This window comes from Siphateles boraxobius, unplaced genomic scaffold, assembly GCF_051911475.1.
Source record: "Siphateles boraxobius isolate OS27281-9 unplaced genomic scaffold, OSU_SipBor_1 77, whole genome shotgun sequence".
Taxonomy (NCBI): domain Eukaryota; kingdom Metazoa; phylum Chordata; class Actinopteri; order Cypriniformes; family Leuciscidae; genus Siphateles; species Siphateles boraxobius.
The window spans coordinates 20,132,351-20,158,455 of NW_027509205.1; the positions used below are offsets into that span (position 1 = coordinate 20,132,351).

General features: G+C 41.6%; 1 protein-coding gene across 7 annotated transcripts in view; it reads left to right on the forward strand.

Annotated features, from left to right (window-relative positions):
* Window positions 1-26,105, forward strand: part of scube3 (signal peptide, CUB domain, EGF-like 3) — a 167,101-nt gene that overhangs the window by 61,085 nt on the left and 79,911 nt on the right. For all 7 annotated transcript variants that reach the window (XM_077218590.1, XM_077218589.1, XM_077218591.1 and 4 more), the window contains one exon: window positions 3,321-3,455. In XM_077218590.1, coding sequence (XP_077074705.1) covers window positions 3,321-3,455 — 135 coding nt within the window. The remainder of the gene's footprint in view (window positions 1-3,320; window positions 3,456-26,105) is intronic.

Here is a 26,105-nt window from a genome sequence, read left to right on the forward strand (position 1 = left end):
ACTATAATAGTTAAAAGACATAACTAACCGTGAGACTATGTGTATTGTGATGCATTATTATTCTCATGCAGTAACTTACAATATTTGCTCTGAGCGTGTGTGTGATCGTGATGCGCATACATGTCAGACAGCGTGGCACCGCACGTCAAGTTCGTAGAGAGCTTTATTCAGTCCATTTTAAATTCTGATAGATATTACCTAAGAAGTTCAAGTCAATGCACTAGAAATACGCGCTCATTTAAGGGACGAATAGAAAGCACTGACACCTGCAGGATTTAATCTGACGGTACTTTTTATTGAACACTAAAAAGTGAAATAAGCATATTATAGTCTATCTGCTCCGTAAGATCAACGGTACTGCAGAACGAGTGTGGCCTCTATATCTTAGACGTTTTTAAATCTGAACTCCAAAAAGCAACGATATTGTCAGACATCCATAAGTGCATGTTCACAGAGGAAAACAACTGAAGAACAGCGCTGGTTGTTCACTCGACGACGGAATCCAACGGCGTGGGCGAAGGTAAGGGCGGCGTTTAATAAACTGTATGAAATAATCCCGAAAAAAGTACAAACACGGCAGAGATGACAAGTTCAGCAGCTGGAATCCGCTGAGGTGACATGATGGCTAACAAAGAGCAGACAAACGGCTAGTAACAGCAGCGGCAATCCACCTGTCACTCAAGTGGCCACGCCCTTGATTATGCAGCATTTTAAGGTTTAATATAATTTAAACGGATGAGTTCTAGAAAAATTCACCCCCTCACAGTTGTCATGAAGGGTAAAATTAGCTGTATAGACCAAAACAACTTAAGACACCAGGCTGTAAACTTTTTTTTTTTCTGCGGTAAAGTTGGGCATTTTAACATGGGGAGATACAGATTTGGCTCACTTTTGCAGTCAGCCTCAAGCGGCCAGACGATGAATTGCAGTTTTATTCACTTCCGTGTTGGTTTTCAAGAGAGAGACAGGGAGGTTGCCGCTTGGTTTATTGCCATAGGTATGCAAGTTACGCCCTCATTCAAAGGCTGGGCGGTGATATGCAGCTCATTTACATTTAAGGTGGTACACACCAAAACAGCTCTTTTTAAAACAGGCCCCAAAAATGACATTTTCAAATGGTTATAATACATTAACGGTGGGGTATTTTGTGTAGAAACTTCACAAATACATTCTGGGGACACCCGAGACCAATATTACATCTTGTGAAAAGGGGCATAATAGGTGCCCTTTAATTTATTATTCATTATTTTATTTAATTTATTAATTTATTGGCTGCACAATGCGGGACTGGACACAGGGAGGAAGAGTGTTTGGGGAACATTATTTTTGCAATTCATTCATTCAGTTATATATTTTATAATTTTGTTTATTTTTTTAATTTTTTTGTTTATTTGATCTTTTTTATTATTTATTTTGTATTTATTAATTTATGGCTACACAATGTGGGATATGGAACAAGGCGGAAGAGTTTTGGGACACATTATTTTTCCAATTTCAAAATAAAATGTATAATCATTTTAATAAATATTTAATAAATATGTAAATGTGTATATTTCTATGCAGAGGCAGAATGTGTGTTTGGGAAACATTGTTTTTGCAATTTCGTGTGTGTGTGTGTGTGTGTGTGTGTGTGTGTGTGTGTGTGTGTGTGTGTGTGTGTGTGTGTGTGTGTGTGTGTGTGTGTGTGTGTGTGTGTGTGTGTGTGTGTGTGTGTGTGTGTGTAATTTACCGTGGTAACTATAGTGTCCTCAAAATACAAAACCATAAAAGCTTCTGACATTGCTTGAAGGAGATCCAAGATTAATTTATTATTATTGTACAGTAGTGGCAATAACCGTAGTAACAATGATATTTTGGTGGAAACATAGTAACCACAGTTCAGTTTTCAGAGGCTTACTGTAAACTCTGCATCAGTTGAAGACAGACTAATATCTAAACACTATCAAATAATTCAGACGAAATGTTGATTTAGGATTTTGGTAAGTTTGGGAAACTGGCCTTCATGTCATTTAAGGTTATACTGCAGGTTTGAATATACTGGCTTTGAATCAGCTGTTGAATGATCATGTTGTGACGATGAGTCTATCAACACACACAGGTTTGTTTTTCTCTCACGCTGGGACTTTGCATTGACTTCTATTGTTTTTATACTGAGCTGATGACATTTCTGTCCCCTAACCCTCATGCAACCTCTCGGCATTTCTTGCGCCTTTATTAAGACGTTATTTGTGTTGAAGTTTTCCTTGTGGAGACTATTGAAAAGCAGAGGTGCCAACAACATCAGCACACACACACACACACACACACACACACACACACACACACACACACACACACACACACACACACACACACACACACACACACACACACACACACAGTGAGAGACTGTATAATAATACGGCCGTGTACATCCCATATCAACATCACAAATACATATCAGAGCTGCGAGAATGCATCCAAAAAAGCTGAAAAATGTCACTGACTGAGAAAGAAACCAAACAGTATGAGAAAGATATTCAGATATCATGTAATTAATTTTAATCAAGATTTTGTACTAATTTAGTTTTACATGACCACTGATTGGCCACCCTTTGCATGTGAAATGAGAAACAACACCACAACCAAGTTGAATGGGTTTTAATATATACATGTTGAGTGGTCAGTGATTATAATAAAGAATAAATAATTGATAAAAAATAGGATGATTTCTGAAAGAGGCAGTTGTGCTGTTTCATAGATTCAATAATTTTTTTATATTATTATAAATTGAATAATAATGTTATGAAGAAAGTTTAAAAAAATAAATTAATACTTTTATTCAGCAAGGATGCATTAAAATTGATCAAAAGTGACAGTAAACACAGTTATAATGTTACACAAAGATTTTTATTTTTAAATAAATGCTGTTATTTTGAACTTTCTATTCATTAAAAAATCCTGAAAAATGTATCACGGTTTCCGCAAAAAAATATGAAGCAGCACAACTGTTTTCAACATTGATAATAATATGAATGTTTCTCAGCATATTAGAATGATTTCTGAAGGATCATGTGACACTGAAGACTTGAGTAATGATGCTAAATATTCAGCTTTGATCACAGGAATAAATGACATTTTACAATATATTCTCAAAGAAAACAGTTATTTTGTATTATAATAATATATCACAAAATGTTGCTATATTTCTTGTATGGATATTTGCTGAGCATCTTACCTAAACTTTTGAATGATGGTGTATATTTTTATAAATGAACAGACACAGTTATAATCTCACAGTTCTAGTGATGTGACTGTTTTCACGTCTTGTCTCCCGTCAGATGTGGACGAGTGCTCAGAAGGAAACGGTGGTTGCCAGCAGATCTGTGTCAACATGATGGGGAGTTATGAGTGCCGGTGCCGAGACGGGTTTCTTCTGTCCGACAACCAGCACACCTGCATCCAGAGGCCCAAAGGTGAGCGCGCATATCAGCATTTCACATCTGAACGCACTGTGAAAACTTGACTTAACTTAAAAAAGTAGATAAACTTTATGCTTAATCAAAAAAATCAAGTAATGTGGAATTGTCAAGTTCACATAACTTAATTCTGTCAATTAAATGTATTTACTTCTTAATTTTAAGGCAACTGGTTAACTAAATTTTAGTAAGTAATCAGAACACTATTTTACTGTGCAGTGTATAGGACTGTATGTGTACTGTGAACAGCATGTCTTTTTTCTCTGGTGATTCGAAATTTGGATGACCTACTAGATTTGTTTAACGGTAATATATAATATATATATTATACAACAGAGCAAACTGCATGGAACATGACTGTGTCTCATAATGCAATTGATGAATCTCTTTTTGTCTCAGTACTTGATTGGAGTATTAAATCAAAGATGTAAAATAAGAATTTCATTTGCATAAAAATAAATCACTTGATACCACTCATATACAATGGTCATGTGACAGCCAGGGTTATTTAAGTATTATTTATTGATACTAATACATTTATTTTGTATTTATTATATTTTTTATTTCAGTTTTATTTTAGGTTTTAGTAGATTTCTGGGCTTTTGTCATTTGATTGTATTTATTTTTTTATTTATTAAATATTTATTTTAATTTTTTTATATTTATATTTATCTTTTTTAATTAAATTTTAGCTTTAACTTAAACCTATTATATTCCAGTTAGTTGCAATAGCAACATTTCTAATATTAATTTAAGTCTTTTTTAAGTGTAGGTTTTTCATCTTATTTATTTATTTGCTTGTTTGTTTGTTTGTCTGATTTTATTTTATTTTTGGTTTTGTTGTGTTTGTTATGTTATTTTAGTTTGGTTTATTTTTATTTTATTATTTTGGTTTATTTTTATTTTATTATTTTGGTTTATATTATAATATAGTATAGTTTTATTATTTTGGTTTACATTATGTTATGTTATTTTGGTTTATTTTTATTTTATTTTATGATTTTGGTTTATATTATTTTATATTATATTATATTTTAGTTTGGTTTATTTTTTATTTTATTCTTTTATTTTATTTGATCAAAATCTGAATATGGATTTTAATAGTTTAATTTGAGGTAAAAGTACAACACTGGTGACAGTATGCTTTTGTTTCACTCGCTACAGTATTTTTTAAACAATAGTAGTCTGTAAACATTGCATACTGCAGAGTATTCAGTGAGTTGTAAGCATGTATTTGATTCTGGACAAGTTTACGTTGAGATTCTCTCTCTTCTCTCTCTCAAACTCTCTCTTCAAAGCCGAATCTCAGGAGAAGCTTTTGGCCCGCTGAACTTGTCAATGTTTGCGTTTCATAAGCACACTGTTATTTGAGTCTTGGATTGTATGTTTCAAGGCCTTTATTGTCTATATTCTGTCGGGTTTTTTCCCTGTTGGAATGAGGTTTATAAATACCGTTGTTAATCCCTCATATTTCATGTTAATATTAGTTTTATTGCTCCCAGATTAAAACCTCTTGGAGGAGAAGTTAAGGCACCATAAATCCACAGACGCTTCGATTGGGAAAAGCCGAATACTTCTGTTGTGATCAGAACGCATCATCTGTTTGCTATTACAGTTATTGTTGCAGCACAAAGTGCTTCAGATACTGCGGTCGAGGAAGAGACGTGTGTGACGTGATTCTTCATCCTGTGTGCTGACGGATTGACGGATAGCATGTGCAGATGATAGTCAAACAGAAAAACACAATCAACAGTTACGTGAACGTTGTACGCCACTGGTTTATTTTATTTTCAAGCAGGGATTCTCAAACCGGGAAAACTCTGTATTCATGAGTTAGCTAATTATTATTAAAAAAGGTAAAATGTTCAAATTAAAATTAAGAAATAATTTGAAAATAAAAACAAGTTTAAAACGTTAGAAACAATTTAAAAAGCGATGTTAAAATGTTTTGATTTAAAGATAAAAAAGTATGCTTTAATTGTTTACCTGCATGTAATGTGACCATTTACCAGCATTACAGAACCATGAAAATGCAAATGACTTGTTCAATTAATGAAATATTAATATTATTGATTTGTTCTTTTACTTTTTAAATATTAATAATACTCAATATTAATTCGATAACTTTTTAATAATAATAATATTACTTTAAAAATATTTCTATAATATTAATATTACTTTTTAAGTATTAATATGAAACATTTTAAATCATTATTAATATTAAAACTTTTAAAAAAATGTTTACCTTTTATTGAAATATTAATATTATTAAAAACCTTTTAACTTTTAATATAAATATTTGTAAAATATGATCATTATAATCATACATTTAATTAAAATAATTATAATAAAAAAATTCGACCTCTAATGTTGCAAATAGGAGATTTATTGGTTGATATAAATTCATATGTCGAACTTTCTCCGGTCTTCTTATGTCAACAATCTGTGATTTGCTACACAGATGAATTCCAGACATATAGATCTATTTTTTTTGTGTCATTGCAGCGTTGGCACCTGTGCTGGTGTGCGTCTGGTTGTCTTCACAAACACTTTCTTAAATAACCGACAGGCTCTCAGATGGACGCAGAGCCCGTGCAGAATAAAGCTGTAGGGACTGAAGGCCTGTGTCTGCTGGAGGCAGTGCTGTAATGTCTCGTGAAGAACCTGCTAATCAAACAGACCAGCGTTCACTGGTGGAACTGCAGAATTGGGGTCTGTTCTGTCACTGGCCGCAGGGAAATGCTTCCTATAGCTTTTGTTGTTCATGTCAAAGGTGGTGCGTCCAATCAGACTCTACGGCACAAACTCATCGTGTCTCGGAGATGCACTGGAGTGTGAGCTTGACCTTCAGCCTCCGCGTCTTACTCAACAACACACTGCAAACTCAAGCCTATTTAAAAAGAAATAAAAATGACTCCATTTTGCCTGGAAATGTCACATAGGAGGAATAAAAGGCTTGCGGATTATTTCACATCGATTTTTGATTTGTCTCAAGTACTTGTTAACCTATAATGTTGTTTTTTTTTTAATTTTTTTTAATTCAGGCTGTGTCCATCAAAGCATTTTTTTCCTAAGACAAGCGTATTTTTTCAGTTGTTTTCAATGTGAGCGGAGCGTATTTAAAAATGAGGCTCTGAGCGTCTATTTCACGTTGAGCTCTTGCCGGTTTTTTTCAGAAATCCAATTAGTGTCATAAAAACCGTATCTAGATTTTGATCCTAATACAATAATTGCACTGAAGAGTTTCACCAGTCATGGTCTATCAGCTCTCATTGGTTTAGTTGATACTGCATCACAGACGCAGTTACAAGTTTTACTGTAATTCCCGTTTTGTTGCTTTTTTCACCGGTTTCTCACACCTGCACAACACAAATAGCTTTTAAAGTTCATGAGTTGGCCCATGTGTTTTTTTTTGTGTGTTTTTTTTTTTTATTGCAGTGGTCTGGGAAATATTTACTTAGTAATAAAAAACTGCTTCCTTCGTCTTAAAGTCTCGTTTGTTTCAGAGGGTCTCTCTGGACGTATGGCTTACATGAGTACACACACACACACACACACACACACACACACACACACACACACACACACACACACACACACACACACACACACACACACACACACATAGTTCTGTATTATGCTGTTTAGTGGATGCACTTCCATCATCTTAAAGTAATTAAGAGACTTTTTGAGCAACATTTTTGTGATTTCATGTTGACGTTAAGTTGCATATTAACACATTGATTCAAAATGATGTGCATTTAAACAACATGAAACTGCACTTGCAACATATTTGACTTCCCTTTCAAGGGAACTTCGAGCTGCGTCAAACGCTGCGGGAACGCCCCTGCGTTGTGCGTCATGAAGCACGTATGGAATCAGCCCAATGGAGAGATGAAACGTCATAGGCGGGTGACGTCATCGACCAGGAAACTATAAAGCACCCCAAAAACACAAGCGCATTAGCTTCTGTGCTTTCAGTCGCGCTACATGTGAATCTGTCCCTGTGTGATATTGTCTGTCTTACATACCCTGCACCACACAAATTAAATAAATTCACAATTTATCCCTATATATATATATATAGAGAGATTATGGCGGACGAACAGCAGTTTAGAAAGTGTGTTCCTCCCTGCTCGCGTTATTTAACGAGCGGGGATACACATGATCTTTGTGTTGTTTGTTTGGGAGTTCAGCATGCCCAGTTTGCTCTCGAGGGAGCAGACTGTGAGCATTGCGAGCGTTTGCCGTTAAGGACGCTCCGCTCCCGCCGATCGCTCTTTGAGGAGAGCGGTTCGGTGCGCGCTCCCCGCGGTTCGGGTCCCGCTTCTGCCGAGGCAGAGCGGCGGCGCTTATCGTGGGGATCGCAGATGGATCTCACAGCGGGGTTTGAGACGGGCTCTGCCTTATCTCTCCCTTCACCTGTGAGATCCAGTGCCTCAGTCCCGGGTTCGGAAGCACGCGCTGCGGTTTCTTCCGCTCGGGCTGAGGCACCAATGCTGCAGCTATCCAGTTCTGAGGAACTTGATGTTGTTAGTGTTGAGGGAGATGTGGAGGATTCGCCACCCCACACTCCTGAGAGTGATGAGCTTATGGAGGTGTTAACAAGAGCTGTTGAAAAACTTAATATTGAATGGCCAGTGACTAGACAGGAGTCTGTTTCTAAATCAAAGTTGGATGAGAGATTTTTGCCGTCACGTGTGCAGCCTCCACGCCGGTGCCTGCCGTTTTTCCATGATCTCCACACCGAGGTGTCGAAATCATGGAGAAAACCGGTGTCATATAGAGTGTTTAGTCCCCAGACTTCAACATACGCTAATATTATGGGAGCCAAGGCTCATGGTTATGGTGCTTTGCCTCGTGTGGAAGAGACGCTTGCGAGCCATCTCTCCCCCGAAGCAGCATCATCTTTTAAGGCACCGGCATTACCCACCAAGCCTTTAAGAAACACTTCGGCTTTGGTGGGTAAAGCATATTCGGCAGCAGGTCAGGCTGCGTCATGTCTGCATACTATGTCAATCTTGCAGGCATACCAGGCTGATCTGCTAAGGGACATGAGTGAGAGTGAGGAGGTCAGTACTGACGTAGTTCGCGAACTGCGTCAGGCTGCTGATTTATCCCTGCGTGCCACCAGAGAATCGGCCAAATTAATGGGTCGTTCTATGGCAGCTCTGGTGGCCGCAGAAAGACATTTGTGGTTAAATCAGACTAATATTAAAGAGAGAGAAAAAGCTTTTCTTTTAGATGCTCCTCTTTCTCCCATGGGGTTGTTTGGTGATGCTGTGAATTCAGTTATCGATAAATTCCAAGAAGAAAAGAAACAAACTGCAGCTTTTAAAAAGTTTCTTCCCCTTAAAGTTCATGTCCCTGGGGCTGCTGGGCGGGAGCAGCCCCGGCCGTCTTCGAGCTCATCACATAGAGCGCAGCAGAGGCAGAGTGTCGCGTCTCGTGCTCCCCCTGCTGGACAGTGGGCTCAGCCGCGACACTCTCAGCCGAAGCCTTCTCCCAGTAAAACTGATCTGAGGACAGTTATATTGGCTAAGAAGGCTTCGGCTAAGAAGAAGTCCTGACGCCAAGCCGTTCAGGATGCTGAGGGTGGTCCCCACCGAGGCGGAAAGGTGTTCACCTCTTTTTACGGTGCCCATTCCTCCTCGGTGCCCTCAGGGGCTCGTTCTGCCAACCCCGCCTTTATGCCGGGGCACAGACGATCCCAGCGAGCGCTTTCCCGAGGGACGCTCGCTCCCTCTGAGGAGGGTCTCAGAGCGGTCAGACCAGTTGTTCCCTGCCGGTGCGCCGTTACAGGGCGCTGCGTCTGCTGCTCAAGTTACACCAGAGGCCAGTCTCGAGAGGCTGGTACCCTTAGTAGAATTTCTGGCAGAGTGGAAAAGCCTTCCAAAAATATCTCATTGGGTCCTGCAGACAGTAGAAAAGGGTTATGCTATCCAGTTCAGGTGTCGTCCACCAAAATTCAGAGGGGTTCTGCACACAGTGGTGGGCCCCGAGCAGGCTCTGGTATTGGAACAAGAGGTGAAAACGCTCCTTCAAAAAGAGGCTATAGAACGGGTTCCTCCTCCCAGTTTGGATTCAGGTTATTACAGCCGATATTTCATCGTTCCAAAGAAGGATGGGGGGTTGCGTCCAATTTTAGACCTGCGCATATTGAATCGCTCGGTAGGGAAGCTAAAATTCAAGATGCTCACTATCAAGCAGATCGTGTCTCAAATCAGGTCCGAGGACTGGTTTGTCACGATAGATCTGAAGGACGCATACTTCCATGTGTCCATCCTTCCACAACACAGGAAGTTCCTGAGGTTCGCCTTCGGGGGCGAGGCGTACCAGTACAGGGTTCTTCCGTTTGGCCTAGCTTTATCTCCCCGCACTTTCACGAAATGCATGGATGCAGCACTAGTGCCTCTGAGGCTTCAGGGCATTCGTATTCTCAATTACATCGACGATTGGTTGATTTTAGCTCAGACCGAGCAGATGGCGGTTCGGCATCGAGATGTCGTCCTCGCTCATATCAGAAAGTTGGGGTTGAGGCTGAACGCAAAGAAAAGTGTATTATCTCCTTCCCAGAAGACCACTTTTCTGGGTGTCGTTTGGGATTCGGTATCGATGCGGGCGCGACTCTCTCCGACCCGCATCGCTTCGATTCTCTCAGCTGCGAAACAAGTGAAGCTAGGCCAGCTACTCACTGTCAAGCAGTTTCAGAGACTGTTGGGTCTGATGGCAGCAGCGTCCAACGTTATACCTTGCGGCCTGTTGTACATGAGACCGCTACAGTGGTGGCTCAGGACCAAGGGATTCTCCCCGTGGGGAAATCCGCTCCGCACGTTCAAAGTCACGCGGCGCTGCCTTCGTGCTCTGGTCATGTGGAGAGAAACTTGGTTCCTATCCAAAGGTCCTGTGCTGGGGGCTCTTTGTCGTCGCATAACGCTAACGACGGATGCTTCCCTCACAGGGTGGGGGGCGGTCATGAGTGGTCGCCCAGCCCAAGGTCTGTGGCAGGATCATCATCTTTCGTGGCACATAAATTGTCTAGAGATGTTGGCTGTGTTTCAGGCTCTGAAACACTTCCTAACAGACCTGAGAGGCCATCATGTGTTAGTTCAATCAGACAACACGTCGGTGGTCTCTTATATAAATCATCAGGGGGGCCTGCGGTCTCGCCGGCTTTACAAGTTGGCCCGTCAGATCCTCCTGTGGTCCCAAGGGAAGCTACTATCTCTGAGAGCAATGTATCTCCCTGGGTATTTGAATGTGGTAGCAGACTCCCTGTCGAGGCAGGGGCCGAGGCCAGGGGAATGGAGACTCCACCCCGAGGTGGTGGAGCTCCTTTGGTTGAGTTTCGGTCGCGCCGAGGTGGACCTATTCGCTTCCAAGGAGACCACTCATTGTCATCGGTGGTTCTCCATCACTCTTCCAGCCCCCCTGGGGTTGGATGCTATGGTGCAGCCGTGGCCGAGGTCACGTCTGTACGCCTTTCCCCCGATTGCTCTGTTACCAGGAGTTCTGGAGAGGGTCCGCCGGGACGGGGTCAGTCTACTACTAGTAGCCCCGTTCTGGCCGGCCCGAGTATGGTTTGCGGACCTGATTTCTCTCCTGGACGGTTCTCCTTTGGAGCTCCCGGTCAGGAGGGATCTACTCTCCCAGGCGGGGGGCACGATACTTCACCCCCGCCCAGAATTGTGGAAACTGTGGGCTTGGCCTCTGAGGGGGCCCAGCTCATAGACTCCGGTCTCTCAACCGAGGTTGTTGAGACCATTCTTAACTCCAGAGCTCCATCCACGAGGAAGCTTTATGCCTTGAAGTGGAAACGTTTCACTTCTTGGTGTGGAGAACACCTGCAGGACCCAGTTAACTGCCCAGTGGGTGCAGTGCTGGAATTCCTGCAGGAGCGCTTCTCCACAGGGTTATCCCCCTCCACACTAAAGGTGTATGTGGCGGCACTAGCTGCTTACCACGTCCCTTTCAGTGGAGTTTCTCTTGGGAGACACCCGCTTATAACTCGTTTTCCTCCGTGGCACTTTGAGGCTGAGGCCAGCAGTTCGTACGAGGGTGCCGACTTGGGATCTGGCCATTGTATTAGAAGGTCTTTCCCTAGCTCCTTTTGAACCTATCGAAGAAGTTCCCGAGAAGTTTCTCACTTTTAAGACTATCTTTTTGCTTGCTATCTCTTCACTAAAAAGAATCGGAGATTTGCAGGCTCTGTCGGTTTCACCCTCGTGCCTGGAATTTGCACCTGGCATGGTTAAAGCTTTTCTGCATCCTAGACCAGGTTACGTTCCTAAGGTTCCTACTAATATTGTTAGACCTACGGTTCTGCAGGCTTTCTGTCCTCCTCCATTTATGTCATCGGACCAGGAGAAACTTAATTCACTCTGCCCTGTTAGGGCATTAGACGCTTATGTCCACAGAGCTGCCCTGTGGAGGAAATCAGAACAACTTTTTGTATGTTTCGGGCCACCCAGGAAAGGGTGTCCGGCGTCTAAACAGAGAATGAGCAAGTGGGTGGTTGAGGCTATCTCACTTGCTTATGAGTCGGCTGGCCAGCCTTCACCTTTGGTTGTCCGAGCTCACTCTACCAGGAGTATGGCTGCTTCTAAAGCTCTTTTGTCGGGGGTTTCCCTGAGTGATGTTTGTGATGCGGCTGGATGGTCTTCACCGCATACTTTTATTAAGTTCTATGACCTAGACTTAAGCTCTACCCCTGGGGCACAGGTGCTCTCGTCCTCTGTGCGCTAGTCTCACATGACGGTCATTTGGTCCTATGGCGACGTGGGTATTCGCGTTCCCGCAGCGTTTGACGCAGCTCGAAGTTCCCTTGAAAGGGAACGTCTCGGTTACGTATGTAACCCTAGTTCCCTGATAGGGAACGAGACGCTGCGTCGCTCCGCCATACTCCCGGCACTCCCGTTAGCGCTTCCTTCAAGCCTATCAGAAGCTAATGCGCTTGTGTTTTTGGGGTGCTTTATAGTTTCCTGGTCGATGACGTCACCCGCCTATGACGTTTCATCTCTCCATTGGGCTGATTCCATACGTGCTTCATGACGCACAACGCAGGGGCGTTCCCGCAGCGTTTGACGCAGCGTCTCGTTCCCTATCAGGGAACTAGGGTTACATACGTAACCGAGACGTTCTGTAATGTGATGTTTTGTTGCGTGATAGTGATATTCGTTGTTTTTTTAATGGAGAGGAGAGAATATGTGTGGCTATGATATAGCGATGCCAGAAAAACATACAGATACATACAGGATAAATATACATTTAAATATAAATATACAGATAAATACAGGAGAGAATATGTGTGGCTATGATATAGCGATGCCAGAAAAACAGATACAGATACAGAAAAACATAAATAATGCACAATAAGACCAGGGACATTCAATGCAAAAGCAAATGTGAACCATTGGATTTCTGATTGAAGTAATTGTGTTTGTTGTTACTGAAATTTTATGCACCAGCCATATGAATATAAAATGGAAAAGCGTCTAATGATTGGTTCCTGCTGTATCAGTAGCCAAAGAGCTGCTCAATCTTCAAATACTTGGTCAGCATTTGCTGTAGCAGTTGCAGTGCGCTTTCAGAAACCCCCCACCTTCCCCAGCTCCACCTGTATAGATCTGCTACGGGTAATTCATGTATGCTGTATTGTACAGCAGCAGCAACAGTGCAGCAGATCTTTCCCACCAAGGCCAAGCATATCAACATACCAAAAGTTGTCATGACAGAACTGTTTTAAAAGTGAACATATAGGAAAATGTAATTTATTCATGTGATCAAAGCTGAATATTCAGCAGCATTACTCCAGTATTTAGTGTCACATGATACTTCAGAAATACATCTAAAATGCTAATTTGCTCAAAAAACATTATAAAATGTTTTTTTCAGGAATCTGCTGACTAGGGGTGTAAATATTAATCGATTTGTATCGATTATACAGCCGACGATTTAATTTATCGATGCGTTCGCAAGAGTATCGATTAATGTGTTTATTTTTCCGCCTGTCTGTTGGCGTGTCTATTTTTCAGCATCCGCTCCGACAAATGCGTACAACCTACTCCTCATTATCTTCTACTTCACGCCGCTTCACAGGCGTTACGTTCACACACATTGTTGAGTCTGACTTTCAAGAGGGATGGAACGGTCAGAGCGAGCTAGCAATGAAAGTGAAATGTTACACACTCCAGTCGGCGTCAAGTCATGGGTGTGAAAGTATTTTGACTTCCGGAAAACAGATGGAGCAGTGGTAAGAGATGTTGCCGTTTGCAAAGAGAAAGACTGCTATAGTGTAACGGCGCGAGGCCGGTGGCGTGAGTGTTAATGAACGTCACCTGTGAGACGCACCGGTCTCGCATATCTCTCACGGAAATGAAGACCGGTGCGTCTCACAGGTGACGTTCATTAACACTCACGCCACCGGCCTCGCGGCGTTCTCTCACGTCCCTCGGCCTCGTCCTGCTCGCCACAAATACTGTTTCTGTATTCTCAATAAAAGGCAGATTATTTATTTCTTTGTTGATTTCATTTGAAACTTAATAGATATCATGTAAAAATATCTATTTAATCGCATCGAATCGAATCGTATCACGGGAAATTCTGAAGTATCCAAAATAATCGAATCGTTGGCTTAAGAATTGGTATCGTATCGAATCGTCATTAAGGCTCTGATTTACGCCCCTACTGCTGACCCCCCGAACTTTTGAATGGTTTAAATTATGCGTTTATTTATCTAATTTTATATCTTTTATAAAAATACATGCACGATATGAAAATTAAGCAATCATGGTGAATCTCAATATTGACCAAAATAATTGTGATTATAATTTTTGCCACGTCTGATATGCACATGCAATATTCTTTTGCACATTGCTTATTTGAGGAAATCCCCAGAGAGCGTTTCTGAAGAAAACATGTCTAATCTGGTCATTCCGATCGCAAGTATTCCAGCGACGCAGGCTGGAGTTCACATCATTACGAAACCATGTTAGGATTGTTTTTGGAACACATTCTGTATTTAAATAAGTTCATAATTGCCAGGCATCAAAGGTGCTTGTCACATGTAATCATATAATTTCCAGGATTCCTGCTAAACTGCGCCTGCAGGGCTCCAGTGACCTAACCGTTTGTCCAACTCCACTGCATGCTGGAAATATACGAGTATAAGTTTACCTCCATCCCTGAGGTGTCAAACATAAGCCTAGCCTTTTTTTTTTCTTTCAGATTTACAACCTCATCAAACTGAAAAATCCCTTTGCTCTGGGCTAGAAAGAGGAGGATATACAGCTCTGCCAAGCCTGAATGGTTTTCGATTAAATGCCATTCTGGAACTTAGTGTAATCAAATCCAAATCCAAATCAGTTATCTGTTATTTCCTTCTTGGCCTTGTAGAATCAGATCTGCTGGTGTATTTGTTGAACAAACATAATTTAGGTTGGTTAAATGGTGGATAGGCTTTTCTGTTGTAATTTTTTCTCTGTCCTGATAGATTACACTCATCTAAATGTTGTTTTGCGTCTTGCTTTCTGTGGAATGGTTTGTAGACAGCAGCCATCCAATAACCGTCGCTTCGTCTCCATGTTTCCACTCATTGGCGTTTATATCAACTTGTTAAATGTTTAATGGTCCATTAGAATTGTTTAATTGTCCCTAAGTCATGTGCAAGATGCTTTTCCCTTGCGTGTTGTGCGCAAATTTTGACCTTTACTGCTACATTGACCTTTTCTGTTTATGACTGTCGTCAGCTAATAAAAGTGTTTTCAAGCGTTTTCCAAATGAACATGTTTGGGAAACAAATTAATTCATCATTTAGCCTAAAATACATGTCATTCACGAAAGTTATGGACTTTATGGTTATGGACTTTCTTTTTAAGCCTGTCAAACTATGTATTATAACTTTTATTTTAGTTTTATATTAATTTAGTCATTTTTACAATCCTATTATTATTATTATTATTATTGAAATTATATATATATATATATATATATGTACAGTAAATACTGTATTTTATATATATTAAAAATAATAGTAATATAAATATGTACAATAATAAAAAATATATAACATTTTGTATTGTATTGGAATATTTGTATTAGTATTACAGATAATATAGTATAGTATAATACAGTAGTATATAATGTCTTTTCAGCAGGTCAAACTATATATTATAGCTTTTTATCATTTATAATGTAAATATTTAAAGGAAATTATAAAAAACAAATATATAAATTATTTTATATGCTTATATTAGTATTATAGATATGATAGTATATACTTTAATATAATATAGTATATAGTGTATTGTATATAATATTTCCAATGTTTCCATTTCAATGTAAAAAATATTTCAACCTGTTTTTAAGATTTACGAATTTCAATTATATAGTATAATTCCATCAAAATGAATTGAATAATCCTTACACATTATTCCTATTATGAATTAAGAATTAAAAGAGTAAAAAAAGAGCTTAATAAAACATTTTGCATAAAACAAGGGAATGCAACATTTCAGTTTGTGATTCATATTCATACAATTGATTTAAAAGAAAAAAAATTCAATTTATGAATACGATTCAGATAAACTAAATGGTCCATTCCCTTGTTCCATTAAGATTTATACTAAATGTTTATTAAGATGTAGTTTTTTTTTTTGAGGAATAATATCTAGGGATTATTAAATTCAATTTGATGGAATTTTACTATTAATTGAAATTCGTAAATCTTAAAAAAGGCTTAGATTTTAAAGCTTAAGATTTAAAATATTTCTTATAATAATTTTGCTAATGTATTTAAAAGATCTTGACACGCAGTCAGCACTAAAAAAATTGTAAAAAAAAACAAAAACCGCTGAATAAGCAATTAAATTTGTAATTTTGAGATGATACATCAGATAGTTTATCTAACATAAAAAAACATTGTTAGACGTTTTACATGAATGCCTTAAAAAGTCACAGGTTAACACAGAGTCTCTATTCTTGAAAATTACAGCACACTGGCCTCAATATAGTTGACGTTTTATAGTATACACCACATAAATTAAATTTGATTGCGTCAGGAGCAAGTGTTGGGGTTTAATTGTTAACAGGTAATGTTAATTACTTCATCTGTTAAACTGTGAATTAAGCAGCACAGGTTTCACAGACGACTATATTTTTTTCAAACCTGCTAATATGTTATATTTATTTGCTCGTTTCTTTGTGTTCTAGCTGAATATAAAAGGACAATCAGAGCATGAAACCATTTGTGAGCTGTTGGGCGTACTTCGATATGGCCTTTCATGTTTGTTTGGAAACAACTTTGTATTACACAACGCACACAAAACACTCCATAGGTCTGCTGTTTGTCTTGTGGGAGAAAGCATGTCTGTCTGTGGTTCAGGAGACGTGAGAAGAGTCGTGTTTACACATCAGCCGACAGCCAATCAGTGCAGCTTTTCACCTCCGCAACTCTTCCAGAGAGGTGATAAAAACCTGCCGCTTACTCAAGAAAACAGAGACGTCAGACCGCTGTTAGTGTTGGCAAGCCCATCTAAGACCTGGATCTGACAATTCCTTAACAAATAGCTTTGATATTACAGTGGAATTTTTGCTCTTTTCTTTGCATTAAGCCTTAGGCTCCTGGTAATATATTAGCGTTTCCAAAGGGAAGAACAGAGCTGTTTAGAGAACAGTTAAAGGAAAAGACAGTATTTGTTAGTATATTGTATGTTTTGGCTAATTTGATTGTTTTCATCTACTGTGAAATTTCACGGTAACACTTAACAATAAGGTTTCATTGTTGTTAACATTAGTTAACTATATTAGTTAATGTGAAATAACAAACAATACTTCTGTTACATTCACCCAAAAATTATCCCATGATTTACTCACCCTCAAGCCAACCTATAGGTGTATGAGCTTCTTCTTTCAGACAAACACAATCTGAGTTACATTAAAAAATCCTGTCCTGGCTCTTCCGCCGTAACTCGACTTGCGTACAGCCGTTAACCAGTGATTATGGTTTATAAAGTTATGAATATGGATTATTTTTGGATGATGAGCTTTTTTTGGGCTTCGAAATCTCAGTTACCATTCACACCCATTATAAAGCTGGGAAGAGCCAGGATATTTTTTATTATATAACTCAGATTGTATTTGTCTGAAAGAAGAATGTCATATACACCTATGGCTTGAGGGTGAGTAAATCATGGGATAATTTCCATTTTTTGGGTGAACTATCCCTTTATTCTTAGTTAATGGAAATTTCAACACTTGCTAAAACACTGTTAAAATATAAAGTTGTATTTGTTAACATTAGTTAATGCATTGTGAACTAACATGAACAATTCATTTTTTACCAACTAACGTTAACAAAGATTAATACATGCTTTTCAAAATGAATTGCTCATTGCTAGTTCACGTTAGCTAATGCACTAAATAATGTTTACAAGTGAAACCTCATTGTAAAGTTACCAATTTAACAAATAAAGAAATGGCAATGTAACACATTGAATTAAACGTGAAGACTGAAATAGAATTTTCTTTTAAAGCATACTCCAATAATCTCCAATCAACTTGAATTGGATGAAATCTCCAGTGAAATATAGGAAAAAAATGTCATCTGGCCTTAATAATGACATGATAACTGACTTTGAACCATTGATCATTTGAATAATTTCCAGTAACTGAACAGTACAGAGTCAATCTTAATATATAAGTACTTTATAGATCTTGGTATTTTCTTAAAACAAACTCCATTAATCTTTGCTTTATTTACAACTTCGAAAAAAATACAACTTCATACAATTGAATAATTGTATGAACTACATTCCCATTATCATGTCAAAAATAGCAGCCAGCGCCTTCCACAGTTGAAGTTTGATGTGTCATTTCATTATCTGTTGCACTTTCTTTGTTCTTCAAGTCTTTGCAGAGTCTCATAATTACGGTAATTCTATCATGACGCAAGATGCATCATCCTGGAGTCTTTGATGCTCTATAATCATCTGTGAAAAGCCTTTCGAGTGAGTGCATTATGATCGTTTGATCTAGAAAATTGAATGAAATGCAGTGTCTCAGTGCTCTGCCGTGAAATCCTGGTGATTTCTCCTCAAACTCTTGTCCCTGGCCGTCACTCAATAAAGTGTCTGGATATTTCGCCGTCCTCCACGTATGGACGCGTTTAACAGGCTTGTGTTTGTTTTAACAGGCTGCAGACCCTAATCGACCACTTTTTATTCCCTTCAAATGGCTTTCCCATCGTTTTTTCCGAGCGCTTGTGTGAATTTCTTCCTATTTCCGATCATTCAACTCCATTTTTCTTAAGCCGGGAGTCTCGGGAGAGATTAGAATAACGCTCGTAATGATAAAAACGGCAGGAATTCGGCAGGGAGTTACGGGTGGGCTCGTTGTATCAGCACTTGAGCGTTTTACTGCTCTTCTGAGAGTCTTCGGGTCTCTCTGACCCAGCTGTGATGAATGGGTCTGTAGATGTAGAGGTCTTAGACCCTCAGTAAGTGATATGATTCTCTCTCTCTCTGGACTGTTTTTGAACTTGCATGATTTACGTCTCATTTTTTAGGTCTACGTAAAGTGACCTGCACACCTTTTTTCTCTCATAAAGGCCTTTCGCATGACTCCACATGAAAAGCATGGAAGATCTAGTCATGAAAAGCTGGTTTTATGTGATTGCGAGTTCAAATAAATATATCACAGTAATATGCTGATTTGCTGCTTAAGAAACATTTCTGATTATTATCAATGTTGAAATAAGTTTCAGTTTCAGTTCATATTGTTCTGGAAACAAAAGAACAGCATTTGTATAGGAAATTATAAATGTCTTTACTCTCACTTTTGATCAATGTAATGCATTCTTGTCGAATTAAAATATGAATTTCTTTCAGAAAAAAAGAATCGTACTCATCCCACACTTTTAAACAGTGTTTTTGAGCTCAGAACTGAAAAATGTTCTGTAATTTTTTCCTGATAATACTAAAATAGTACATAGTACCTGACATAAAACTAGTACAAGATCATTTTAAAAGATTTGTGCATAATCTTATTAACTCTTTCCCCGGCAGCATTTTTTAAAAAGTTGCCATCCGCCGCCAGAATTTTCGATCATTTTCACAAAACTTTCATGGCACCCAGAATATTTTGAATTTATATCTGAACATGCAATATATCAAAAGAAAGGACAGAGCCTCTGCTTTTAGACAAAAACAAACAAACAGAACGTTTTATTCAAGCATCATGCATTCTTTTTTATCAACAACTGAATGTGGGTACGTTTCATAAAAAAAGCAACATTTTGAGCAAAAAGCTGAGAAAATCACGTTTTTGTCAAAGACTACATCTGGATCAGATTCAGAACAGATTAAAACATATATAAAGTAGATATAGTCCATCAACACCTCCAAAGCTTCACAACTCGTTCGTCCTTCGTCGACATTTTATTCAGTAACATTAGGTATGATATAGTAAACATAGTTTAATGTTGATGATCACTAGTGGTGTCAACAATAATCGATTCTGCAATGCATCGCAATGCGGGAAATGCAAGATTCAGCATCGATGCGGCAAAGTGCCATAATCGATTATGTCACTGTTTATTTTCTGGCCTTGGACAATAAAGTTTTGAAGTTTCAATTACTTCCGGGGGCATAATAGCAACAAGAAAGATGGCTGAGGTGGAGGGAGATGACCGCGATAGACCAACGCATTCTCATCCTTTGGCGGCATATGTGACGCCATATGACAAAACGTCTCAGGTTACTATTGTAACCATAGTTCCCTGAGAACAGGGAACGAGACGATGCGTCCATCGACGCCATGGGAACGCCCCCAGCGTGACTGCGTCTGAAGCATCTATGTCAACTAGTCCAATGGAAAGAATGAGCGTCACGGGCGGGTGACGTCATGACCAGGATATGATAAAAGCACATCCGGTGCAAACCGGCATTAGCTTCGAAAATTGCCGAAGCAAGCCGATCACAGGGATGCAGGAAGTATGGCAGGGTGACGCATCGTCTCGTTCCCTGTTCTCAGGGAACTATGGTTACAATAGTAACCTGAGACGTTCCCTTACGAAGGGAACTCAACGATGCGTCCATCGACGCCATGGGAACGAGAATACCCAAAGCGCCAGAATTCCAAGTACCTGAGTGTCAGTCTGTTGTAACTAAGCACTAAGCACCTGAGAACCTGGGGCAGCATCCAGGTCCAAGCTGTAAAACCTCATGAATGTGAGCGGTGAGGACCAGCCCGCCGCATCACAAACGTCTTGGAGAGAACTCCAGATAATACGCTTAGAAGCCATACTCCTAGTGGAATGAGCCCTGACCACCAAATGGTTGGCCAGAAGACTCACAAGCAAGAAGAATAGTCTCGACTATCTATATGCTCAATAGGTTGGATTTTCTCGACAGAGAAGTCCGATGAACATAAGTGTCCAGTGCTCGCACTGGCACAAGAGGTTCAGCTTTTCCTGGTCCGAAAAATGGGGGAGGACAGAAACCTGCAGCACAATAGGCCTCGGAATAATGGTAGGCACCTTTGGAACATATCCATGTTTCGGGTAAGATTGCCTTGGCCATCCCGGTGCACTCAAGGCAGGTGGGGACCGAAAGGGCCTGAAGGTCTGACTCTTATAGGGACGAAATAGCTAGCAGAAAATAGTCTTAAAAGAAAGGAACTTCTCTGAGACCAAATCTAAGGGCTCGAAGGGAGCCCCAGATAGGCCTTCTAGAACTATTGCAAGGTCCCAAGCCAGCACCTTAGTGCAAGTTGCATGCCTCAGCCTCAAAGTGCCACGAAGGAAACGAGTGATAAGGGGGTCTCGACCCAAAAATGTACTACCCACCAGGGCGTGGAAAGCCGCAATGGCCGCCACACATATTATACCTTAAGCGTGGAAGGACATAGACCTGATACAAAGCGTTCTTGCAGAAACTCGAATACTGTGTTTACTGAACAGTTAACCGGATCCCACTGACGCTGGTAACACCAAGAAGTGAAAAACTCTCGAAATAGTGAATATAGTTTCCTCGTAGCGGGAGCTCTGGAGCTTAGAATGGTCTAAACAACCTCGGTTGAGAGACCACTCTCTATGAGTTGGGCCCCCTCAGAGGCCAAACCCACAGTTCCCAAATCCCCTGCCGGGGGTGCAATATTGCATCCCCTGCCTGAGACAGAAGGTCTCTCCTGATCGGGACCTCCAAGGGAGGTCCGTCGAGGAGAAAAATTAGGTCCGCAAACCAAATTCAGCTCGGCCAGGGTGGTGCTACTAAATAGGCTTATTCCATCCTGGCGGATTCACTCCAGAACTCCTGGGAGCAGAGCAACGGAGGGAAATGCGTACAGACGTAGCCTCGGCCACGTCTGCACCATAGCATCCAGCCCCGAGGGGACTGGTTGAGTGAGGGATAACCAGAGTGGACAGTGCGTCGTATGCTGAGACGAGAACAAATCCACTTCTGCCTGGCCGTAAAACTCCCATATTTGCTCCACCGCCTCAGGGTGGAGTCCCCTGGCCTCAGCCCCTGCCTCGACAGGGTGTCTGCTCCAATATTCTGGCCCCCCTGGAATATACACTGCCCTCAGACAGCGTAATTTCTTGAGGGACCAAAATAAGAGGCCACCAACGTGTTGTCTGTGGGTCAAGAACCAGAGTTTCCTCCATATAACCAAGGCGCGGGGATACTGCCGCGTGATCTTGATCGTAAGGAGTGGGTTTCCCCTCAGGGAGAACCCTCTGGTCCTGAGCCACCTCTGTAAAGGTCTCACGTACAGCAGGTCAAAGGGTATCACATTGGACGCTGCTGCCCTGAGGCCTAACAGTCACTGTTCCAGAACAACACATGATGGCCCCTCAGGTCTGGGAGGAGATGTCTCAACGCATTGAAGACGACCATCATCTCTAGGCAATTCATGTGCCAAGAGAGATGATGACTCCTCCACAAGCCCTGAGCTGAGCGGCCTTCCAATACCGCTCCCCAGCCGGTGAGAGAAGCATCTGTCGAGATCACAACTCGATGGCAAAGAGCTCCCAACACCGGACCCTGGGTTAAGAACCAGTGTTTCCTCCATATAACCAAGGTGCGGAGACACCGCCGCGTGATCTTGATCATACGAAGTGGGTTTCCCCTCGGGGAGAACCCTCTGGTCCTGAGCCACCACTGTAAAGGTCTCATGTACAGCAGGCCAAAAGTTATCCCGTTGGACGCTGCTGTCACAAGACCCAACAGTCTCTCTAACTGTTTTACAGTGCGTGACTGGCCTAGCCTCAGCTCTTTTGTGGCTGTTAGGATAGCAGCTACACGAACGGGCGACAGAGTGGCCCGCATCGTCACTGAATCCCATACCACACCAAGGAAAGTGGTTCTCTGTACTGGAGAAAGCACACTCTTCTTGGCATTGAGCCTCAACCCCAACATCTGCATGGGAGCGAGAACGACACCTCGGTGCCGAACCGCTAACTGTTCTGATTCCGCTAGAATCAGCCAGTCATCTATGCAATTCAGAATGCATATGCACTGCAGCCTGGCGGGGCCAGAGCTGCGTCTACACGCTTCGTGAATGTGCGGGGTGATAGAGCTAGACCGAAAGGAAGTGCCTGATACTGGTGTTCTTTGCCCCAAAGAAACCCTCAGGAACCTCCTGTGCTGAGGGAGGATGGAGATATGGAAGTATGCGTCTTTTAGATCTATCGTGACAAACCAGTCCTCGGATCTGATTTGAGTCACGATCTGTTTGAGTGTCAGCATTTTGGACATGAGTTCCAGCACCAAACACTCCAACAGACGAAGATCTAGTATGTGACGCAGCTCTCCATCCTTTTTTGGAACAATGAGATAACGACTGTAAAGACCCGACGCAATGTCGGGTGAGTACACCTGTTCTATAGCTTTCTTTGCTAACAGGGCCTTTACCTCTTGCTCCATTACCAGAGCCTGCTCGGAATGCACTAACGTGAGCAACACCCCGTTGTAGCCTGGAGGACGAGAACCAAATCTGCCTCTTACTACTAACTGCAGGACCCATAGAGATATATTTGGCAGTAGCTTCCGCGCTGCCAGAAAATCTACCAAGGGAACCAGCCCCTCGAGGCTGGCCTCTGGTGTAATAAAGACAGCCAGTTCGGGGACCTGAAGCATACTGGCAGGAACCACCCGAACTGACTGTTTTCGAACCCCCCTCAGAGGGCGCATTCCGACGCAATGTCGAGTTGACGCTGCGCCAGAAGCTCGCTGGAGACTGCTGCGCCCCGAAGCACCAAGGGTGGCGGGGTTGGCAGAACGGTCCCCTGAGGGCACCGAGATGGAAAGGGCACCGTATAATGAGGTGTACACCATTCCACCCCGGTTGGGGCTGCCCTCACCGGTCTGACGCCGGTGGCGCCAGACCTTTTCTTTTGAGCCGCAGCCTTCTCAGCGTGAAGAACGGTCCTCGGATCCGGCTTCTGCTTTGAAGGCTTTGGCTGCTGTGTTGTGTATGAGAAACTAGACGGCTGGAGCTGCTCACGCCCAGCAGCCCCAGGGGGTTGGACATAGCGAGGGAGAGATTATCTTGTATCTTTCTCTATGATTCCCATCAAATTGAGCCAGAGGTGTCTCTCAGTGACCACAAGGGCTGCCATCCCTGAGAGATAAATCTGTGGCCCGACGGAGTTCTCAAACCCCATCGGGCCAAACTCCCTCACTTCTGTCCAAATACCGCAGCAGGTCAGCCTGATATGCTTGTAGCACTGCTATGGTGTGCAAGCAGGCCCATGCTAGACCCACTGCCATATATGCTTTTCCCACTAGATTAAAAAATAGTTTTCTTTAATGGTTTAGTGAGAGAAGCCGACGCCTTCAGGTACGATACTGAACCGGGAGACAGATAGCTCGCAAGCGTCTGTTCTACCCGGGGTATTGCCCCATAGCCATACCCTCTTAACCCCCAAATATCTGAATATACATGAATGTGGGGGCTAAAAGACAAGAGGAGTAAGGCTTTTTCCATGATCTAGACAGCTCGCTGTGCAGATCGGGAAAAATGGAAGGCCCCGTGATGGAGGTGGAAAAATAGAGGGAAGGAAACTCGTTTAATTTATTTTATTTTTAGGACGAGTGCCCCCTTATTTCTGCTGGCCATAAATATTTAATTTATCTACAGCCTTAGTAAACACTTCCACCAGCTTATTATTTTTTATATATATTTTTTATATATATTCACTTTATTTTATATATAATATATAAACTATCATATATATATATATAGGCTATGTATATTTCTCATACGCTGGGGAAAGAGATGGCAAATTCACTTCCCCCATGATTGTGTCACTTTCAATGCCCAGCACATCTACCTCCTCGGAGGTAGAGCACTGAAGCATTGATTTCTCTCTCTCCCCGGGCGGAAGAGACCGCAGCGCGGGCTTCCGAGACCGGCGAGAGAGCACTGGATCCCTCGTGGAAAGGGAGGAGATAAGATCCGCGGACCCGTCTCCAACCCCGTAAAGAGATCCTTTTCGCGATCCACAGGAATGCATTCTCCGCGCTGCCTCGGCAGACGCGGGACCTGTCACCCTGAGAATTGCGAGCCCGGCCACTTTCCTCGAAAAGTGACAGGCGGGAGCGGAGCATGCGAAGCGAAAGCTTCTTACAATGTTGGCAATCAGCCCCCTCGGAGGCTGATACCGCATGCTCTACTCCCAAACACATCACACAAAGCTCGTGTGTGTCCCTACTCGTTAAATAGCGCGAGCAGGGAGAACACAGAGTTGTGCAATTGTTTAGTTTCCATAAATATATATATTAGACAGACAACAGTAAATATAACAGACAGTTTGACACAGATCGCTTGCTGAGGCAACAGAAGCTAATGCCGGTTTGCACCGGATGTGCTTTTATCATATCCTGGTCATGACGTCACCCGCCCGTGACGCTCATTCTTTCCATTGGACTAGTTGACATAGATGCTTCAGACGCAGTCACGCTGGGGGCGTTCCCATGGCGTCGATGGACGCATCGTTGAGTTCCCTTCGTAAGGGAACGGCGAAATACTACGCACATGGCACCCTTTATCGTCAATATAACACGCACTGTGATGGGTAGGTTTAGGTGTGGGGTAGGGTCTGCGTCTCATATTCACGCTAAAGGATGCCAGTCAACTTTATGACGCCTTGGGTTCGCGTGTTATATTCACGCTAAAGGGTGCCATGTGCGTAGTATTTCGCCGTTTTGTCATATGGCGTCACATATGCCGCCAAAGGATGAGAACGGGCTCGATAGGTAATCAAAACGCGCCCAAAGCTTGGAAAGCGGACATCTGGGCACCTTTCGGATTCTACGAAGTTAATGGGAAACTAGATAAGACTTACGTGGTGTGTAAAACCTGTCACACTCAAATCAAGCACGTTGGCAATAAAACTAACTTCACAAACCATGTTGATCGTTGGCATCCTGAGTTGGCTTCAACAATTTTATTTTATTTAATGACATTTATGTCATTTAGAGTTATAATACACACATAGCAGCCAATAAAATATGTTGTTCAATATTTGACTGCTTGTATTGCCTCATGACTGATGAAAAATTTGCCTTGTTGTGCAGTAGAATTTTGATGCATCGCAATGCATCGTAGAATCGAATTGAATCGAATCGTTACCTGGTGAATAGTAAT